Source organism: Magallana gigas, chromosome 1 (assembly GCF_963853765.1).
Source record: "Magallana gigas chromosome 1, xbMagGiga1.1, whole genome shotgun sequence".
Taxonomy (NCBI): Eukaryota; Metazoa; Mollusca; class Bivalvia; order Ostreida; family Ostreidae; genus Magallana; species Magallana gigas.
The window spans coordinates 70,716,698-70,740,478 of NC_088853.1; the positions used below are offsets into that span (position 1 = coordinate 70,716,698).

The 23,781-nt window shown below is 34.0% G+C and overlaps 1 protein-coding gene across 1 annotated transcript in view; it reads left to right on the forward strand.

Annotated features, from left to right (window-relative positions):
• The window catches only part of LOC105322036 (uncharacterized), a 68,656-nt gene that overhangs the window by 27,972 nt on the left and 16,903 nt on the right, over nucleotides 1-23,781 (forward strand). Inside the window, exons 3-5 of the mRNA XM_066072637.1 lie at nucleotides 22,553-22,807; nucleotides 23,056-23,190; nucleotides 23,567-23,707. Of these exons, the coding sequence (XP_065928709.1) occupies nucleotides 22,553-22,807; nucleotides 23,056-23,190; nucleotides 23,567-23,707 (531 nt within the window). The remainder of the gene's footprint in view (nucleotides 1-22,552; nucleotides 22,808-23,055; nucleotides 23,191-23,566; nucleotides 23,708-23,781) is intronic.

Sequence of the window (23,781 nt, forward strand, 5' to 3'; positions counted from 1 at the left end):
GTTTAAAAATCGGACGATGCATTACAGAGAAATTTGGCTTTAAAAATTGATTTTTCCGGAAATTTTGATTCCGCTTATTTGGTTAAGAAAGTAGTATCAAGTACTTGGTTAAATTAACTTGTACCTAAAAATTAATTGTTTAGTCGTACTCTAACACATTCGGATTTTTTTTTGTTAAGTCGTTCTTGAAATCGGAAAGGTTTTTGTTAAGTCGTACTTAAAATCATTCGGATTTGTTAAGTCGTACCAGGAATAATTCGATTTTTTAAATCTTTTTATTTTAGTTTCTCTTGTTATTGGTTTAAGAGCTCTGCTTCTTACAGGAACTTCCAGCTTTACTTCCGACATGAACGGAAGACCCACTCGTTGCTTTGCAACGAGCTTTGCTCTAGTTATTATACTTTTTCTTTTTTTTCTGACTCCTTATCGGCTTTATAACTCAAAAAGTTTCCAACCGATTTTAATGAAAACTTCAGAGATAATGTGAAACTATTATCCCTCAATGATGTTAAAGTTTTCTTGACAACGTCACTTTCGTTTTTACGTTACGTCATTTTTAAAATTTTCAAAAAGTCATTTTGTCCGCGGCGTTTCTCAAAAACACTTTAAGATAAAAGCTTGAAATTTTCAATGGTTATGATTTGGTCGATTTACCTCTTTAATAAGGCTCGAAATGAAAATCTGTCACTTCCGGTCGAAACTGGAAGTGAAACAAATTTTTCGAAAAAATGAATTTTCTGATCAAATCAAAAACGAATATGTGTTTTGTAGAGCTTTTTAAGCTGATTCTAACACTGAAAACCGTTTTAAAATCAGACGATGCATTGCAGAGATATCGGGGTTTAAAAATTGATTTTTCCGGAAATTTTGATTCCGCGTCCTTGGTTTTAAAAATAGCGTAATGTCCAAAGTAAAATTAACTCGTACCATAAATAATTGGTAAGTCGTACTTAAACAAATTCGGATTTTTTTTGTTAAGTCGTTCTTAAATTCAAAAAGGTTTTTGTTAATTCGGACTGAAAATCATTCGGATTTTGTTAAGTCGTACCAGGAATAATTCGATTTTTTTAATATTTTTGTTTTAGTTGCTCCTGTTATTGGTTAAAGAGCTCTGCTTCTTACAGGAACTTCCAGCTTTACTTCCGACATTAACGGAAGACCCACTCGTTGCTTTGCAACGAGCTTTGCTCTAGTTAAGGTCTTCCGTTTCCAACGGAAGACCTTCTTGTTATTCTTCGGTTTCTTTTTCCCTATTATTATTATTATTTTTTTTCTTCCTTTTTTTGTGCACGCGATTTCTAAGAAACGGCTCGGCCGATCTCAATCAAATTTTAGGATGTGATAGATAGTGGTCTGAACTTGATTGGAAATATTTTGTATTGATGACGTCACATCCGTTTTTGAGATATTGAGATTTTTCTAATTTTTATATGGGTATTTTGTCTTCTGTTGTTCTCCTAAACTATAAGAGATATTAAGCTCAAATTTTTACGGTTGGTAAAGGAAAGATTGAAGTTTTGCATGATTGTTGTTTTGCATGTTTAGCACTACTGGCGCCAAAGCTCGCTATGGCTCGAAAATTGACATTAAAAAAGCGTCGTGAATTTTTGTGCTTTTCTCTCTTTATCTCTTTTCTGGAAAATATGTTGTTAAAACATGTAATGTAAAAAAGGTTTATTTTTTCAAGACCTTTCTGCTGATATCAAGAAAAAGGGGCTGGCCCCTCAAATTAGGGACCTAGAAGGCTCTAAAGTCTTTTACCCATAACTCTTAACCGAGGGATATTTTGTAATAAATGATAGAATCAAATATGTTTATGTTACAGTTATGAAGCCAAGCAGTAAAACGATTTTCTCATATGTTACGTAATTAGGGGTTTTTAGGGGTCAAAAGTCCAAAACTTTGATGACCTATATCTCAAAAAGGAAAAATATTTTGAAATGCAGTATAAAAGAAAAGATGCTCAAAATGATGTACTTAACAACATGCAACCTAAAAAATTTGGTTCAGCGGCCCCAATAAGGAGATAAGGGACCGGCCCCTAAAACATTCTGTCTCAGATATCTCAAGAAAAGTAACGAATTTCTGAACACTTCTTGAACAAAATGTCTTTATAATCAAATGACCTTTCATTTGATACCAAGAAAAAGGGACTGGCCCCTAATATTAGGGACCTAAAGGGCTCTAAAGTCTTTTACCCATAACTCTTTACCGAGGGATATTTTGTAATAGATTATAGAAGCAAATATGTTAATCTTACAGTTATGTATTCAAGCAATGTAATGATTTTATCATGTGTTACGTAATTAAGGGTTTTTAGGGACCAAAACTCCAAAATTTCGATCACCCATATCTCAGAAAGGAAAAATATTGTGTAATGCAGTACAGAAGAAAGGTTGCTCAAAATGATGTTCTTAACAAAATGCAACCTTCAAAATTTCGTTAAACGCCCCCTAAAATGAGATAAGGGACCGGCCCCTAAAACTTTCTTTCTTATATATCTCTAGATCGGTAACGAATTTCTAAACACTTGTTGAACAAAATTTGTGTAGAATTAAATGACCTTTTATTTGATATCATGAAAAAGGGGCTGGTCCCTAAATTTAGGGGCTCAAAGGGCTCTAAAGTCTTTAATCTGTAGCCCTTTACTGAGAGAGATTTTGTGAAATGTTATAGAAGCAAATGTGTTTATCTTATAGTTATGTATTCAAGCAATGTAATGATTTTATCATGTGTTACGTAATTAAGGGTTTTTAGGGGCCAAAACTCCAAAATTTTGATCACCCATATCTTAGAAAGGAAATATATTTTGTAATGCAATACAGAAGAAAAGTTGTTCAAAATGATGTTCTCAACAAAATGCTACCTTCAAAATTTCGTTAAACGGCCCCTATAAGGAGTTATGGGATTGGCCCCTAAAACCTTCTTTCTCATATATCTCCAGAACGGTAACGAATTTCTAAACACTTGTTGAACAAAATTTGTTTAGAATTAAATAACCTTTCATTTAATATCAAGAAAAAGGGACTAGCCCCTAAAATTAGGGGACCGAAGGGCTCGAAAGTATTTTATCTATAACCCTTTATTGAGGGATATTTTGTGAAATGTTATAGAAGCAAATGTGTTTATCCTGCAGTTATGTATCAAAGCAATGTATTGGTTTTGTCATGTGTTTTGTAATTTGGGGTTTTTAGAGGCCAAAAGTCCCAAGTTTTGATCACCCATATCCCAGAAAGGTAAAATATTTTGAAATGCAGTACAGAAGAAAAGTTGTTCCAAATGATGCAAAAGGGGTCTAAGGTCTTTTATCTATTACCCTTTATTGCAGGATATTTTGTGAAATGTTATAGAAGCAAATGTGTTTATCTTATAGTTATGTATCAAAGAAATGTAATGATTTTATCATTTTTTACGTAATTAAGGGTTTTTAGGGGCCAAAAGTCCAAAATTTTGATCACCCATATCCCAGAAAGGAAATATTTTTTGTAATACAGTACGAAGAAAAGTTGTTCAAAATGATGTTCTCAGCAAAATGCAACCTTCAAAATTTCGTTAAACGGCCCCTAAAAGGAGATAAGGGATCGGCCCCTAAAACCTTTCTCATATATCTCCAAAACGGTAACGAATTTCTAAACACTTGTTGACAAAATGTGTTCAGAATTAAATGTCCTTTCATTTGAATCCAAGAAAAGGGGACTGCCTCTCAATTTTTGGGATCAAAGAGCTCTAAAATTTTTTATCTATAGCCCTTTATTGAGGGATATTTTGTGAAAGGTTATTAAAGCTAGATTAGGTATAATACGTTTATATATCCCAACAATATAATGATTTTCTCTTGCGTTACCCAATTAGGGTTTTTGAGGGACCAGAGGTAAACAAGTTTGATCTTTTCTATCTTAATTGAAAGAAATGCAAGTATTTAAAAAAGCAAGAGAACTTAAAAAAAGCGATACAATAAAGCATTAGTACTTCACTCCTTTTTCCATAACATGTTTTGTTGTCGAAAATCAAAGTCGATGATGTCATATTTCATTCTAAAAATCGAACGGAAGACCTCCTCGTTGCTCGCAACGAGATCGTGTCTAGTTCCCTATTATTTTTATTCTTTTTTTTTCTTCCCATTTTTGTGCACGCGATTTCTCAGAAACGGCTCAACCAATATCCATCAAATTTTCAGATGTGATAGATAGTGGTCTGAACCTGATAGCAAATTTTTTGCATTGATGACGTCACATCCGTTTTTGAGATATTGAGATTTTTCTAATTTTTATATGGGTATTTTGTCTGCGGCCGTTCTCCTAAACTATAAGAGATTTTGAGCTCAAATTTCTACGGTTGGTAAAGGAAATATTGAAGTTTTGCATGATTGTTGTTTTGTATGTTTAGCACGATTGGCGCCAAAGCTCGCTATGGCTCGAAAATTGACAATAGAAAAGCGTCGTTAACTTTTGTGCTTTTCTCTCTTCATCTCTTTCCTGGAAAATATTTTGTTTAAACATGTAATGTAAAAAAAGTTTATATTTACAAGATCTTTTTGCTGATATCAAGAAAAAGGGGCTGGCCCCTCATATTAGGGACCTAGAGGGCTCTAAAATCTTTTACCCCATAACTCTTTACCGAGGGATATTTTGTAATAGATTATAGAAGCAAATATGTTTATCTCAATGTTTGTATTCAAGCAATGTAATGATTTTATTATGTGTTACGTAATTAAGGGTGTTTAGGGGCCAAAACTCCAAAACTTCGATAACCCATATCTCAGAAAGGAAAAATATTTCGTAATGCAGTACAGAAGAAAATTTGTTCAAAATGATGTTCTTAACAAAATGCAATCGTCAAAATTTCGTTTAACGGCCCCTAAAAGGAGATAAGGGAACGGCCCCTAAAACCTTCTTTCTCATATATCTCCAGAACGGTAACAAATTTCTAAAAACTTGTTTAACAAATTTTGTGTAGAATTAAATGACCTTTTATTTGATATCAAGAAAAAGGGGCTGGCCCCTCAAATTAGGGGACCAAAGGGCTCTAAAATCTTTAATCTGTAGCCTTTTACTGAGAGATATTTTGTGAAATGTTATAGAAGCAAATGTGTTTATCTCAATGTTATGTATTCAAGCAATGTAATGATTTTATCATGTGTTACGTAATTAAGGGTTTTTAGGGGCCAAAACTCCAAAATTTTGATCACCCATATCTCAGAAACGAAAAATATTTTGTAATGCAGTACAGAAGAAAAGTTGTTCAAAATGATGTTCTCAACAAAAATTCGTTAAACGGCCCCTATAAGGAGTTATGGGATCGGCCCCTAAAACCTTCTTTCTCATATATCTCCAGAACGGTAACGAATTTCTAAACACTTGTTTAACAAATTTTGTGTAGAATTAAATGTCCTTTCATTTAATATCAAGAAAAAAGGACTGGCCCTTAAAATTAGGGGACCAAAGGGCTCTAAGGTCTTTTATCTATAACCCTTTATTGAGGGGTATTATGTGAAATGTTATAGAAGCAAATGTTTTTATCCTGCAGTTATGTATCAAAGCAATGTATTTGTTTTGTCATGTGTTTTGTAATAAGGGGTTTAAAGGGGTCAAAAGTCCCAAATTTTGATCACCCATATCCCAGAAAGGTAAAATATTTTGTAATGCAGTACAAAAGAAAAGTTGTTCAAAATGATGCAAAAGGGCTCTAAAGTATTTTATCTTACCCTTTATTGAGGGATATTTTGTGAACTGATATAGAAGCAATTGTGTTTATCTTATAGTTATGTATCGAAGCAATGTAATGATTTTATCATGTGTTACGTAATTAAGGGTTTTAGGGGCCAAAAGTCCAAAACTTTGATCACCCATATCTCAGAAAGGAAATATATTTTGTAATGCAGTACGAAGACAAAGTGTTCAAAATGATGTTCTCAACAAAATGCAACCTTCAAAATTTCGTTAAACGGCCCCTAAAAGGAGATAAGGGATCGGCCCCTAAAACCTTCTTTCTCATATATCTCCAAAACGGTAACGAATTTCTAAACACTTGTTGACAAAATGTGTTCAGAATTAAATGTCCTTTCATTTGAATCCAAGAAAAAGGGATTGCCCCTTAAATTAGGGGATCAAAGAGCTCTAAAATCTTTTATCTATAGCCCTTTAATGAGAGCCATTTTTGAAAGGTTATTAAAGCTAGATTAGGTATAATACGTTTATATATCCTAACAATATCATGATTTTCTCTTGCGTTACCCAATTAGGGTTTTGGAGGGACCAGAGGTAAAAAAGTTTGATCTTTTCTATCTTAATTGAAAGAAATGCAAGTATTTAAAAAAAGCAAGAGAACTTATAAAAAGCGATACAATAAAACATTAGTACTTCACTCCTTTTTCCATAACATGTTTTGTTGTCGAAAATCAAAGTCGATGATGTCATATTTCATTCTAAAAATTGAACGGAAGACCTCCTCGTTGCTCGCAACGAGATCGTGTCTAGTTATACTTTTTTTTCTTTTTCTGACTTTTTTGGAGCGTTATTTCTCAGAAACTATTCAACCGATTTACACTAAATTTTTAGCAGTTATAAAACATCAATGTCGCTACTGATTATTTAAATTTCAAATGATTACGTCACTTCCGGTTTCAGATATGGACGATTTTGTAAATTTTTAAGGGTCATTTTGTCCACGAATCTCCTCTGAAACTAATCATGATAAAAGCTTAAAATTTTCAGGGATTGTAGATGAACGTCTGTAGATTTCCCTCCATGCTTCCAATTGCAAAAAATAAGCAAGGCCTAGAAGCTCGCCTGAACCTGAAAATTAGCACCAAATTTTTTCACAAAATTTTCGCACTTTTTTCGTAATATCTTTTGACGTATAAATATTTTGTTTAAACATGTAAAGCAAAAGCTGTTTCAATTTGCACGGGCTTTTATTTGATGTCAAGAAAAAGGGGCTGGCCCCTCAAATTAGGGGCCAAGAGGGCTCTAAAGTCTATTTGCAATAACTTTTTAGTGAACAATAATTTGTTATCAATTATAGAAGCAAAAATGTTCATTGTACCGCTGTTTATCTATACAGTACCATACTTAAGTCATGTATTACGTAATTAGGGGTTTCAAGGGGCCAGAAGTTCAAAACTTTGATCATTAATATCTAAAAAAGGAGAAATATTTTGAAAAGCAATGTAGAACAAAAGTTGTTCAAAATAATGTTTTGTACAATATGCTACATGTACCTTAAATGTTTTTGTTTATGACCCCATTTAGGAGTTAAAGGGTCAGCCCCTAAAACACAATTGTACAGATATCTCAAGAACGGTAAACATTTTGTGAACACTTGTAAAACAAAATATGTTTATATTTACATATTTACAAGACCTTTCATTTGATGTCAAGAAAAAGGGGCTGGCCCCTCAAATTTGGGGTCAAGAGGGCTCTAATGTCTTCTTACAATAACTCTTTACTGAACAATATTTTGTTATCAATTATAGAAGAAAAAATGTTCATTGTACAGCTGTTCATATATACAATACCATACCTAAGTCATATATTACGTAATTAGGGGTTTCAAGGGGCCAGAACTCAAAACTCTGATCATTAATATCTGAAAAAGGAGACATATTTTTAAAAGCAATGTAGAACAAAAGCTGTTCAAAATAATGTTCTTAACATTATGATACCAACAATTTTGTTGTTAGTGGCCCCGGTAAGGGGCTAAAGGGTCGGCCCCTAAAACGCATTTGTACAGATATCTCGAGAACGGTTTACAATTCATGAACATTTGTAGAACAAAATATGTTTATATTAGCGAGACCTTTTATTTGATATCAAGAAAAGTGGCTGACCCCTCAAATTAGGGGCCAGAAGGGCTACTAAGTCTTTTCATAATAACTCTTTTCTGACAAATAATTTGATATTAATCAAAAAACAGCAAATAAGCTGTCATTAAGCTTAATTTAAAACCGAAACCCGTTTTAAAATCGGACGATGCATTACAGAGATATCGGGGTTTAAAAATTGATTTTTCCGGAAATTTTGATTCTGCGTCCTGGGTTTAAAAATAGCGTAATGTTTGAAGTAAAATTAACTCGTACCAAAATATGATTGTTAAGTAGTACTTGAACACATTCGGATTTTTTTGGTTAAGTCGTTCTTGAAATCGGAAAGGTGTTTGTTAAGTCGTACTTAAAATCATTCGTATTTTGTTAAGTCATACCAGGAATAATTCGATTTTTTTTCATCTTTTGTATTTTAGTTACTCTTGTTATTGGTTTAAGAGCTCTGCTTCTTACAGGAACTTCTAGCTTTACTTCCGACATTAACGGAAGACCCACTCGTTGCTTTGCAACGAGCTTTGCTCTAGTTTTTTAAGGTCTTCCGTTTCCAACGGAAGACCTTTCTATTATTGTGCTGGTTAAGATTATTCTTATTTTTCTTTTTTTTTTTTTTCTTCCTAGACGCGAACTTTGAGGCTTCATATCGTGCTCATTTCTGAACGGTTTTTGCTCAAATTTTCAGGGTTAATGGACTTTACAAAACACTATCTTCATCAATTCATAAAAGTTAGAATTTCCTTTCCGTTAACGAGTTATTTTAGGGCCTTTGGTTTCCAGACAAAGGCTCCGAGACTATGATAGCAGGGAATGGGAATCCAACGAATTTGAATAACAAAGACATTGAAGTTGTATACATCGGTTTTTGTTTTTGGATTTCGTTCCTTATTTAGGAAAAGGTAGGGGGTTAAAAAACAGGATTCGGAAGAGTGCGAAAATTTAGTCATATTTTCCTTTGTATCTTTTAAACAAAAAATAATTTGTCAAAACATGTAGAATAAAAGTTGTGCAGAATAACAAGGGCTTTCATTTGACACCAATAAAAAAGGGCTGGCCCCTAAAATTAAGGGCCGAGAGCCCCTAAAAGTTTTTGCTTAATAACTCAAAAACGGTTAGGATTTTGATATGGCTGTCGCTGGAAAAGTTGTTTATTGGGATCTCATAAAGGTCGTAACAATATTATTTTGTAAGTGATTTGTGTAGTATGAGTGTAAAAAGCTTTACATGTTGACATGTACCTGTTTTTATTTGACATGTTAACGAAAGTCTTTGTGCGTACAACTGGCATAAAGTTGCCACAGAAAGTATGCTGGTTTATACAGGAGGCATTAATTTATAAGAATTTTTTTGTTGGTGGAGTACATGCTTTTTTTAGCTAGGAGTTTAAGTCATTGTTGTTAAGTTCTTATAGTGCACAATCATTAAAAACGGCAATTGGAAAACAAAACATTCTTTCTCTTTTCTAGTAAACCACAAAATATGGAATTAAAAAACTCTATGCATTACATTTTATTTATTAACTCCATGCATTTAAAATCTACCTTGAATCAAAGATGTGTGTGTGTGTGTGTACCATTACGTAAGCTCTCCCTTGCCCGCGGCCGAGAAAATCGGTCATCATGCTCGCGGCTGGACTACCTAGCGGTCAGCGGTTATCTATAAATACACGAGAGCTGTGTCTCTCATATACATGTATGACTTTATTTAGCCGCGAACTCAAGAATTGGTTTCGTTTTGATTACACATAATTTTTTATGGATTAAACGATTGGGTGTCAATTAAGAAATCGTTCAGTTAATTAATAAAAGCAATGTCATTCTCAATCTAAAGCAATAATAGACACAGATCAATTGTGGGTTTTAAGTTTAAAATAAATAACTTCTATTTGATAGAGTATGGTCATTTTACTGCAAACTTTTCAAATCTTCCTGGGTTCTGAGCTGTGCCTGTCTGTGCGTTGTACATGTACCTTTACGTAATATACCCTTCGCCCACGGCCGATGAGATCAGCCACGGCTGCACTACCTAGCGGTAATTAAGCGGTTATTTAATACACAAGATTCTCACACCGCGACGCACACTTACATGCATATGAACGTGTTTGAGTTAATATAGCCGTAAAAACAGAAACTGTTTTAATTTAATGCTATAAAAGTTTGTCCATCTTGTATTTATTCAATTGAACATTTGAGTGTAAATGAATATTAATGAGCGATATTACTCCAAATTGTAAACATCGTAAGACATAAATTAATGGTTAGTTTGTTTATGTAAAATATTTTAAAAACTGCACAAATAATGTTTTTAATCAACCCCCCCCCCCCCACACACACACACACACAAATAGTAAACCATCCCTCGCACATGGCTGAGGAGAACCGGCGCGAGTGGACAAGTAATCCGCGGTCGGTTCGTGTTCTTCTACATGTACCTTATCACGCGTTCATGTTTCATATTTTGCACGGACACAACAATATCTTATTATGTTTTCAACTATTATATTTGTTTAAGATGAAAAGATAAATTCATTAAACTTGTACAGTTGATTAAGCATTGATATATAGATAGCGTACAAGGTAGTTTAAAAATCAAATTATAATCAAAGTTCCATGTAACATGTTTGCGGTAGGTGCTAGCACGATAAAAAAAATGTCCTGAATTGAGGCATTCAATGATTTAAAAAAAATTTCACATGAATTTTAAACAACTTTAGATTAGATTCTATCGGTCACATATTAATCACTTCTGTATAGTTTTTCTACATGGTCGTTCGTTTCTTTGTAGAAGCGAACTCATTGCTGCCCCCCCCCCTCCCGCCCCGCTGACAGGAGCTCGCGCTGGATGTTTTTAATTGTCAAAACGATATCGAGATCTATCGAAAATCATTTTTGGTGGCTTCTTCTCATGTGTACATTTTGTTTCACTTTCCCACCCGTTTGTTTATTCGGTCAGTCTGTGTAAATTCAATCGCCACGTGCGACCGAGAGTCTTGTGTCGCTTCAGCGCACACAGCTCGGAACATATATAGCCCCAGGTCATCAATTGTTATATAATTGAGTAACAGTTGGAATGGTGCTTTTACATAAAATAATAAAATCATCCAGAAAAAAAGTTACCGTAACTCAATAGTCAATACCAAAAATAAAATCCGTATGATTGCAAACTGAAATCGGTTTTTCAGTATTCGGCGGGATTGGATTTTTCTGCTAACATTAGTATTTTTATTAGTTTCAGAGATTACGATGTAAAAACACAAACAGTAAATACACCTAATATTATTTACATTGGTGATGTTGAAAAATATTTAAAATTAAATTAGTCACATTCGTAAGATAAAAATGTTCTACGAACAACCGATTATTTTTTTCCTATGTCGTATCATTCGCGCATAAATAAGCATGTTCTGTACATGTACCTCCATGCGCGGATCCAGAAAATTTTTCCAGGGGGGGGGGGGGGGGGGGGTCCGAAGGATAATTGTGTTTGCCAGGGGGGGTCCGAGGCATATTTTCGCGATAATTTTACAATGTAAATTTAATAAATTTTCATTTTCCAGGGGGGGGGGGGGTCGGGACCCCCCCCCCGACCCCCCCCTCTAGATCCGCGCATGACCTCAGAAAAAATTGAAATGATTACACAAAAAAGAAAGTTGTAATTAGTACTTCGGAATTTTTTTTCTGAAAGTAATTTCACATTGTATTGTAAAGAACAAGAAATAAAAATGATTTAAATTTATGACTCAATATTCGTATATATTACCGGCGCTTCGTACATGTGTAACGGCGTACAGTGTATAGATTATTATAATCTGTTCGAATTAATTACCATGCGTAAAGATTCCCATAATAATTACTAGTAATTGCAAGACTGTGTACATCGTAGGCAAATCCCTGTGTGTTAATTACTTCGAAGACTCTTTGTTTTCCGTTAACAGTGGTTTAAATAATTTTCAGATAATTAATAAATTTTATGTCATTTAAATTGTATGCTTCATCAAATACTGATTCCGATTACCTTGAAGTCATTAATTTTTTCCTTTGGCTATTGACAAAAAAAAAGAGACGCTTGACCATCCAATGAAAACAAATACACAGAGTTTGATTTTAAAAAAATTAAGTGAAAGTTTAAAACATTTTGATTTTACTGTGTAACACCACAGAAAACAATACACAGCCAGTGGTGTCACTTAACAGGTGCACAGGTAAAGCACCCAAGCCACGTCCAGTGAGTCGTGACGAATTCTGTCTGGCCAGCACTGAGCACGGTCGGTAAAAATCAAAGTGAGTATGGAACACTGAGTGTTTATACAAGCTACCGAAAAAAAGTGAAGCTCGAGGAAAAAGTGTAAAAGCATTTCACAATTTTTAAAGTTTATAGTACCGGTACTATGAATTACAGGGATGCTATAGTCATTACAACAGAGATCATTTTTAAATGATACTGGGGAAATACATGTTGTTTTGTGAATTAAAAATCTTTCCTATATATAAGGCAAAAAATAATTTTAATGAATATTATTTACTGGTATTTTCTTAACTGGGTTTCACTGCATATTCAAAATACGCAAAATAAATTTTCTGTGTTTACCCTAGATGTCAGCATGCAGTGATGGTTCAATACTCAACAATAAGATAAACTTAATATAAAAAGTGGCACTATTGACTTCTTGTATTGTACCATGCAAACAAATAAATAGTTTTCTGAACACAACACAAGTTGTAATTGCACACTGGTGGTCAAAGAAATAATAAAATTTAAAATGATTGCAAATGCATTAATTACAATGGTAAAATAAGGTATCTAACAGTATTTTTAATATATATTTGCATTTCACGTGAAAAAACGTCGTTTACGCAAAATCTCCCCCTTGGCCAAGTTGGTAAGGGGGAGATTCTCCCACATAGCAGCTTTGAAAGGTTAACAGGTATGGGTGCCGATAAAGGAATAATCATTAGTTATAAACTTGCAAACAAATTAATTAAGGTCTGTATATAAAAATTACATGTATATCCTATATTGTATAACTTTAAAACGTTTTAAAGAACGATTGTGAAAATTTCTTTGGCCGCACGCCGTCGACAACATGCACATGGATAAGAATGACGTAGCTTATATCAAACTAAATTCCCTAGCATGGAGTCCGAGAATACGGACATTAAATATTGTGAAATGCGAACAAATGATCACTTATGAACATGATGAATTTAGATGTAGTGTAAAGGAAAGGCAACGAATGCGGATGCTTAGTGGAAAAGTAAAGCGTCTAAGGTAAAGAATGTTTCACACTGAGTAACCATGAAGAAAGTAAATTTACAACCTATGTTTAATTCCAGGAAGATTCGGCAAACTTTGATTTGATTATTAACGGTAACACTTGTAATAAAAACAGTTTCTTAAATACTCGTACAGTCTTCGATGTTTGACATTATTTACCTTATCCTATTACTGGTCTATATATAGACATCGTTGTTCCCTGGTTAAAGAATTTCAAAACACTTCAAAGTTTCATAAATTTATAAGGTATACTATACCATGTCCCGAGTTTTTTCTTCCACCACTTTTTGCTTGATATTTCAATAATAGTAAATACCTTTGTGCTCAAACTACGTTCATCAACTTATATGAAAAATGTCTAGATTATATGTGTTGAAACGCCCCCTCTACCGCTTCAGGTTTCAATACACATCCCAATATTGAAAGTCTACGGGGATTTTGCATTGCATCAGCCATTAATAAGCCCAGATGATAACGTTAAAAAAATTGCGCGAGGTATCCCGAGTACTTCCGAATGGAGAAAAGATGTAAACATTTCCCATTATAAATCTCCGTAAGAAAATTGTTTTCGTTCCTGTGAAATTTTATGAGTGAAAATTGTTCAATGAAGATATCTTGGATATATTCCCTTTCATCAATTTCAGTTGTGTTTCTTTCACAGGTATGTGTATTTTTATTAAAAATCATCAAAATTTGATGGAAGCAATAACTTGGGATATACTATAGACCGTGATTTGTCACTTTATACTATAACTATTGTTGACAGATAGTTCACTCATCTGCGTAATCTATAATTTACTCCATTAACCAGTTAACTCGCTCTCTCTCTCTCTCTCTCTCTCTCTCTCTCTCTCTCTCTCATACATTTTCAACTCGCAGCAACAACGGAAGACCTTCTCGTGGCTTTGCCACGAGCTCTGCTCTAGTTTTTTTTTTTTTGTTTTTTGTTTTTTTTTTGTTTTTTTCTTCTTCCTAGACGCGAACTTTGAGGCTTCATATCGTGCTCATTTCTGAACGGTTTTTGCTCAAATTTTCAGGGCTAATGGACTTTACAAAACACTATCTTCATCAATTCATAAAAGTTAGAATTCCCTTTCCGGTAACGAGTTATTCCCCTTTTAAATTTTTTTAGGGCCTTTGGTTTCCAGACAAAGGCTCCGAGACTATGATAGCAGGGAATGGGAATCCAACGAATTTGAATAGCAGAGACATTGTAGTGGTGCACATTAGTTTTTGTTTTTAGATTACGTTTTTTATTTAGGAAAAGGTAGGGGGTCAAAAAACAGGATTCCAAAAAGTGCAAAAATTTAGACATATTTTCCTAATATCTTTTTAACAAAAAATATTTTGTAAAGACATGTAGAATAAAAGTTGTGCAGAATATCCAGGGCTTTCATTTAACACCAATAAAAAAGGGCTGGCCCCTTAAATTAAGGGCCAATAGCCTCTAAAAGTTTTTGCTTAATAACTCAAAAACGGTTAAGATTTTGATATGGCTGTCGCTGGAAAAGTTGCTTGTTGGGATCTCATAAAGGTCGTAACAATGTTATTTTGTAAGTGATTTGTGTAGTATGAGTGTAAAAAGCTTTACATGTTGACATGTACCTGTTTTCATTTGACAAGTTAACGAAAGTCTTTGTGCGTACAACTGGCATAAAGTTGCCACGGAAAGTATGCTGGTTTATACAGGAGGCATTAATTCATAAGAATTTTTGTTGTTGTTGGAGTATAAGCTTTTCCTTTAGGAGTTAAAGTCATTGTTGTTAAGTTCTTATAGTGCACAATCATTAAAAACGGCAATTGGAAAACAAAACATTCTTTCTCTTTTCTAGTAAACCACAAAATTTGGAATTAAAAAACTCTGTGCATTACATTTTAGTTATTAACTCCATGCATTTAAAATCTACCTTGAATCAGAGCTGCATGTGTGTGTGTACCATTACGTAAGCTCTCCCTTGCCTGCGGCCGAGAAAATCGGTTACCATGCTCGCGGCTGGACTACCTAGCGGTCAGCGGTTATCTAATACACGAGAGTTGCGTCTCTCATATATGAGTTTATTTAGCCGCGAACTCAAGAATTGTTTTAGTTTTGATTACACAAAATCTTTTGTGGATTAAACGAGTGGATGTCAAGTAAGAAATAGTTCATTTAATTAATAAAAGCAATGTCACTCTCTAAAGCAATAAAAGACATAGATCAATTGTGGGGTTTAAGTGTAAAATATATAACTTCTATTTGATAGAGTAAGGTCATTATATTGCAAACTTTTCAAATCTTTCTTGGTTCTGAGCTGTGCGTTTCTGTGCGTTGTACCTTTACGTAATCTATTCTTCGTCCACGGCCGAGGAGATCAGCCACGGCTGCATTACCTAGCGGTAAGCGGTTATTTAATACACAAGATTCGCACACCGCGACTTACTCTTACATGCATATGAACGTGTTTGAGTTAATATAGCCGTATATACAAGAGCTGTTTTAATTTTATGTTATAAAAGTTTGTCCTACTTGTATATATATTTAATTAAATATTTGAGTGTAAATGAATATTAATGAACGATATTACTCCAAATCGGAAAAATCGTAGACATAAACTAATGGTTCGTTTGTTCAGGTAATTAAAGTACTTTAAAAACTGTACAATTAATGTTTTAAATCAACACGCCCCCTTCAAATATTAAACCTTTAAATGATGATCATCCCTCGCACATGGCTGAGGAGATCCGGCGCGAGTGGATAAGTGATCCGCCGTCGGTTCGTATTCTTCTACATGTACCTTATGACGCGTTTATGTTTCATATTTTGCAGGGACACAACTATATTTTATTATGTTTTCAACTATTATATTGGTATAAGACGAAAATATAAATTGATTTTACTTGTACAGTTGATTAAGCATTGATTTATACGACAGCGTACAAGGTAGTTTAAACATGAAATCAAATTATAATCAAAGTTCCATGTTTGCGGTAGGGGTTAGCACGATAAAGGAATGCCCTGAATTGAGGCATTCGATTATTATTTTAAAAAATTTTCACATGAGTTTAAACAACTTTAGATTAGATTCTATCGGTCACATATTAATCACTTCTGTAGTTTCATTGTGGAAGCGAACTCATTGCTGCCCCCCCCCCTTTCCTCCCGCCCCGCTGACAGGTGCTCGCGCTGGATTTTTTTTAATTGGAGAAAAGATAACAAGATCTGTCGAAAATCATTTTTGGTGGATTCTTCTTATGTGTAACATTTTGTTTCACTTTCCCACCCCTTTGTTTATTCGGCCAGTCTGTGTTAATTCAACTGCCGCATGCGACCGAGAATCTTGTGTCGCTTCAGCGCACACAGCTCAGAACATTTATAGCCCCATGTCATCAATTGTTATGTAATTGAGTAACAGTTGGAAGGGTGATTTTACTACATAAAATAATAAAATCATAATATAATCTATTTGAATTGAGTACCATGCGTATAGATTCCCATAATAATAATTTTTTTTATTTCCTCTCTATGTTTACATTTAATTTTGTTCAAATAATTAATAAATTTTCTATCATTTAAATTGTGTGCTTCATCAAATTCTTCATCAAATACTGATTCCGATTACCTTGAAGTCATTAATTTTCCATTGGCTTTTGACAAAAGAGAGACGCCTGACCATCCAATGAAAACAAATACACAGAGTTTGATTGACAGGTTCAGCCAGGTGCAGGTCTCACCCGATGTCCGAGGTTATGTGTGCTGTTTGTACACAGCCGAATGGTCTCAGTAAGAGTTATAAGTAGGAGTTATCGATGTAAATAAATAATAAAAATACATGCCTATCAAAACATGATCGTGCAAGTTAAAGTTGATTTAGGTTTGTTCCAATAGAAATCATGTTTCACTAACTGTATTTAATATTTTTTATGTATAGCGAATTTAATATTGTTTCAGTACTGAAACATCGCATGAAAACTTTAAATATACATTTACTCTGTAACTAGTCGTCTTTTAATACATATACCTTTCTTTTGTTTGTTAAAAATTCGTTCAATTTTGTTAAAGTAATGTAAAACACGGGCGCCATTTTGAAACAATTAACTTGTCAGAGAGTTCCGAATGAAATCTGATGAACATTTTACACGGTTCTCGCACGCTTTGCCCGAAACGCTAAACGGTTTACACGAAACTCTAAAAGGTTTACACGAAACGTTTCTCGCACGTAGGCCGCACGCTTTTTTGGTGTAGTAGTACGTTTTAGGGTCCGTAAATTTTGTCAGCACGCAATTTTAAACTTGCACACAAAAATTTAGAAATATTTTAATATAGAAGTTATCTTTGAGAAAAGTTTACGTGTTTTGTAGGCGGGTATAGTTTAAAAAAGAAATACACTTCCTGACATGAATCACGAGTACATACTGTTTATAACAATGCTTGCTACCCTTTGAAAATTTAACTCGCCATTAAACATTTCATTTTTTAAAGAATGTTTGAAACGATTACATAAACTCTGCTCGACAAATAGTTTTCCTAAAATATTTTCTTCCTTTCTTTGTTCAAAACACGTTTTATATACAGGCTTTAAATCACAACACGTTTTTATAACAAAAGCAGAACTGAAAGTATAGTCATTATAATCGTTTGACACCATATAACATATATTTTCAACTCGCAGCAACAACGGAAGACCTACTCGGGGCTTTGCCACGAGCTCTGCTCTAGTTGTCTATATATTCCTATGTAAAAATTCGACCTCTAATTGCGGCCCCACCGTACCCCCGGGGATCCTGATTTGAACAAACTTGAATCTACACCACCTGAGGATGCTTACATGCAAGTTACAGCTTTTCTGGCCAATTGGTTCTAGAGAAGATTTTTAAAATACATGTACACCATTACTTTTTCACTAATTCCTAATTATCTCCCTTTGAAAGAGGGCGTGGCTCTTCATTCAAACAAACCTGAATCCCCTTCACCTAAGGATATTTTATGACATGTTTGGTTTAAATTGGCCCAGTGGTTCTTGAGAAGAAGATGAAAATGTGAAAAGTTTAAAACAACGACGACGACGACGACAGACAACGGACAAATTATGATCAGAAAATATCACTTGAGCCTTTGGCTCAGGTGATCTAATAAAAATTAATTTATTGAGTAACGTTTAAAAATGAAATGATTCCTTAAATATTATTTATAATTCTAAAGTAAACAATAGCTCTAAAAGATCCTATCCAGTAATTATAAGCTTATAATAATTTCTTATATTTCACTTGACACCAATTCAAATTTGGATTTAAGACCTTATTTCATTTGAAACAAACGGATTTGTTTAATACCATCAACTCGTATCAGTTCTTTCAATACTTTGATGTGATATAAATACTTTTGTCATATTTACTCTAATTTCATTGAAATGTGTCTGTGTATATATGTATAATATGCGCTCAGATTCTCCACAAAGTTTCCCTTTGAAAACAAAAAATGAAATCTGAATTGTATTTATTTTACAACGATTAATAAACAAGTTCTACAACTTATATTAATATCTCTCGTTGGCACGGATGCTTGCGCGAGGGGGTCATTGTTGTGGGGAGAAGCCAGAGTACCCGGAGAGAACCCACGTGTCCAAGTGGGCGACCACCACACCCTATAGAACCACTGTCCATCTCGGGGATCTAACTCGGATCTCAGCGGTGAGAAGCGAGTGCATTGTCCACTGCGTTACTTGGACACCTCAAAGTTCCCCTCTCGCAGAGCCGTTGAAAATTTAGAAATGGAAGCTGAGTTCGAGTATACTTAGGCATTTTCAGAGGTTATTCTATCGCAGAGCCGGCTTTTAGATCAAAATGAATTCCTCCGATCTTTGGAGAGAAGCTATTCTAACCTCTTTTACGGAACAAAACGAACAAATAAGCAGAAGGAGGTAGATAGACCGTCATTAGACTGAACACTTAAAGTCTGTTAATCTGCGTTTGCGATTTTGATCGAGGCTTGTTATACGATTCAAATGAATTATAACTGATTTTGACTCCTTTGATGTGATATTGCGATTGTAATTTTCAAGAACGCTTCGTTACAATGTCGATCCATAAACATTATATCTTACTTGGACATTGGTGAATCTTAAGCCTTTATCATTTATTCCCACAATTTATAACAAAATTAGGATTGTTTTTATCAATGCTTAAAATATGTTTTAATTGCAATGTAAGGAGTGATTAGCATAAGTTGGTCAGATTGAGTACAAAGAAAAAGAAGTGACCGAGATTATTTATGCGCTACTTTGACCACTCGACCTAGGCTGATGTACATGTAAACAGGAATAACAGCGGATTGCGTAAACAGGGTAATATAGGGGAAACCATTTTCAAGTGTAAATATTTATAATTTAATGCAGTCTGTTAAGCACTGAATGCTTACTATTTTTCGTCATCCTATGACACACCAAGTGGTGCAGACAAATTGAAAACAACGTTTAAGCACGGGATGATAATTTGTCTGCACCGCTTGGTATGTCATAGGACATGAAATGAAACCAGAAAAAAAAACATTTTTTTTATGATATAAGCAATAAAAACATTCAATTCTATTTTACTTGAACTTGCAAATATGTATTATTAACCTATACCATAGTGAAAACGACCTATCCTTTGTAAACTTTTTCATGACGTCACGATCATCATACATGCACGCGCTTTGCACTTGTCAGTTGGATTATTGTAAACACAACATATTTGTGATTTAAGCAATTCTTAACGGTTTGCTTATTTCAAATGTAACTAAAAGTAATACACCTCAGGCTTCACATAATTTGATTACGTGACCAACAACGTTCATATCAGAGTTAACTTTTTAAATTGCTGGTTATTTACATATTTATTCAAATATTTAAATTTGCAAATACGTTTCCTTAAATGAACCGATAGAAAAGCGAGAACGTTCAATTCTGTGTGAAATTTTTCATGACAACACATGATTTGATCACGTGACCAACAAAGATCATATCCCAGTAAACCTTAAAAGGACTATGTGCGGTATGGTCAAATATCTGCCCCCGATTTCAACCAATTTTTAAATTCTATCGTATAAAAATAAAATCTTCACAAATCATTGTATAGAGGATTCCTATAACTTTGATGTTGATTTTAGTCATCATTGCTTATTCGCTGTTTATCTATGACGTCACCTAAATTACCCAATTCCCGCAAATTTGCAAACAAATGAAAATATTCTCATTTTTGCGCTGTATTTTGCATTCGGAAGTATAGAGCGCAGGTCTGCTCAAGTGCGATTTTAACATATGTTTTTTCTTTAGATAGTTATACACATTATACTAAAAAATGGTACTTGAGCAAGCCTGCGCTAGATGTTTCCTAGTCGAAAAACCATCGGAAAACACCCATATTTTGCCACAAATCATCAATTTATCAAATTAATGCAATCTTCATGACGTCATTTCTACATTATGACGTCACTGTGGTGATAACCTTTTACACATTTATTTCTAACATGATTATAACTTTCGTTCACCTTATTTTTAAAGCTCTTTCTTAAACTTTGATTTTGGGGGCAAAACATGCATAAAACCGCACTTAGTCCTTTGCTGTTTATTTCTAAAATAAAATAATAAACCATATAATGTCGAAAGTAATACTTCTACAAACTAGAGTTTAAATCAAAACATATTGAAATCTAAAATTAAGTATTGTCTTTCCTTTTTATGTTCCAAAAATTGTTAAATATATTGTTTCGTTGAGCAGATATCAGTTACTAAAGACAGATATTCCTATAAAAAAATTGAGTAAAACATTAACTTTGCCGACGTCATGGCGCAATGAAAGATACAAAGTTAAAAAAAGTATGGATTAAGCTCGGGAAAAAGCTTATGCAAATTGCAAAAAATTATATGTTTGTTGCAGGTTGCACTACAGTATTAAATTTTACTATATGTTCTTACCAAAATTGCACAACTTTGCATACAGATTAAAAATTCAAAACGAACTTCATGGATAAATCATCTTGACATCTTTTTCAACAACGCTTCATATACAATTCTCTAGCATCCAGAAAAGCGTGAGACTTTGTTGACCTCGAAGTTACACATGTGCTTGAAAATCAAGCCCAGGCCTTTTCACCCCCCCCCCCCCCTCCGAAAACAACACGCATCAAAAATTCAAATTACCTCCCATTATTACAAAACTCGGATAGTTAGTCCTTTTACAAATTATTTTTCATATCATATAAAAATCAGCTCCTGTCTCGAGCGGAAACGTTCAAATTCAAAAGTGAATTCGGGAATTATTTTGCCTCAGCCATGTTTTCACGTGAACCTCCAGTGAAATACTGTTATAACACCTGCCTTAACGGTAAGGCATTTTGTGGATGTGGCAGTATTTTAGACTTTTTGGACATCAACTTGCCGAAAAGACAATATAGTTTATGTAAATATTTGGTTAAAAGACTAACGTCGTCTGACGTGCATAGTTTTTGTACTAAATACGAAGAGACATCTGGTAAAACAAACAAAAATAACTTATCATTTTCGAACAACTGTAAACAAATTAGATGATAAGTACTATAATGTTGTTTTAGTTGTAAGATTAAAAGCACAAGAGGCTCAATGTGATACAAAAACTGGTTTTTTTTTAGTATAAGCTGTACGCGAGTCATCTTCACATAATTTTTTTAAAGTTACCCTGCGCTGTGGTGACAGAACATGCTGTTTTTAAAATTGGATAAAAAAAATTCCTTTTCACCAAATGATATGAAATTGTGTATACCAATAAAAGACGTGTTTCTGCATTAATAAATCTGTTTTATTAAAAATATATCATAGACAGCCACATTGTCTTCGTTTCTAATCAGCAATGTTTAAAACTTCACCAGGCTTCACATGATTTGATCACGTGACCAACCAAGTTGATATTTCAGTGAACCTTCTGACTTCTGACATTTATAAAATGCTAAAGCTATGACATCATAATAAACTCTGAAAAGAGCAACATTTACTTAATGTTATATGATCATATGAATGTATTTATGCTTGTATTGTGATTATACAAAACTTATGAAAATTACAATATATCCGGTATAGTTTTGATGGGGCTTTCTCTTATTTTTTATTGTATAAATGTACGACTTTAAACTCTAACGGCCACTCAAAAGTCTGATGGGCACACAAAAATCCGATGGTCACACAAAAGTCCAATGGTCACACACAAGTCCGATGGTCACACACAAGTCCGATGGTCACACAAAAGTCCAATGGTCACACACAAGTCCGATGGTCACACAAAAGTCTGATGGTCACATAAAAGTCCGATGGTCACACAAAAGTCTGATGGTCACATAAAAGTCCGATGGTCTGCACCTAAGAACGATCATGTTATTTTGCCGGTACATATGCCTAAGTGTGATGGTAACATAAAACATAATTACATTGTTTTATACATGGCCAGTTAATTCTATCTTTTTTCTATCCCTTCCAGCATACAAGAGATCAACAGGATTTTCCATTTACACATACGTTCCAGAAATTTTTCATCCTTTGTCTGATCCCAAACATCTGGTGTACCACCACGATCCCAAGTCTGGATGTCCATCGTCTGTTATGAACATCACTATAAACAATCTTACTCGAGGGATTACCTACATCAACACACGACCACAGGGATATACATCAAACTGCCTTGGTGATAATGGAATGTACACGGGGATAGAAATATGTGAAATAAGAGTCATGGGTTAGCGTTATTTTTTTTTTATAAGAAGTGCTACAGCAGTTAGTTAAGTATGATTGCAAGATGTCGATATGATAAAAAAGTACTCATTCTCCACTGCGTATAGTTTTAATGACTTAGAGTTATGAAAGTGGTTTCTTCTGTCTATGAGCAACATACAACACAAACATTATTGAATCAATCTTTAAAAAACAATTAATATCGAACTAAAAGTAAAAAAAAAACCTGTTTATTTCTATTGTATCTTCTAGGCTGTGATGCAAGCAGATATTCAGCAAGCTGCACCCAAATCTGTCCATCTAAATGTAGTGGAGGTTGTGACGCCTTCAATGGATCCTGTATACATGGGTGTTCTAATCCTAGCGCCCTCACTATCGACTGCATCGGTAACAAAATTACCAACAAAAAGATTTTTTCACATAACATTTCTATAATTCGATCCTCATGATCAATTTGTTTTAAAATACATGGTCATTTAAAATATATATGTATATCGAAATGAATAAAAAACTTAGTAAAAACTTAGTCTCGCGTATTTAGATTTTTTTAAAATGCTTAATACATTATGTCGTCGTATAGGCTAAAATTACACATTAACTCGTTTGTTAGTGTGCCATACGCTAGTGTCTCGTGATTTGTATACGGTTTAAACTATAAACATTACTTCGTCATTTGTAAATATCAATCAATGCTGATTCATAATGTTTACTTGATTAATAAAACAATTAACTCCTTTTCTATATCTGTTTTATTTCATTGCAGTGTGTCGGGATGGAGAATATATATCAAACAAAGTATGTGTAAACTGCCCTGGCCACTGCAAAGACGGATCCCCGTGTAATAAGTTGACTGGACAGTGTGATAACGGGTGTGCGAACATGTGGACCGGAACATTTTGTAACAGTATGTAGTCTATGTTATTTTAATGTTGTATTACTGAGTTCTAATTTTGTAGCGCATTGATTCCATATTATGTA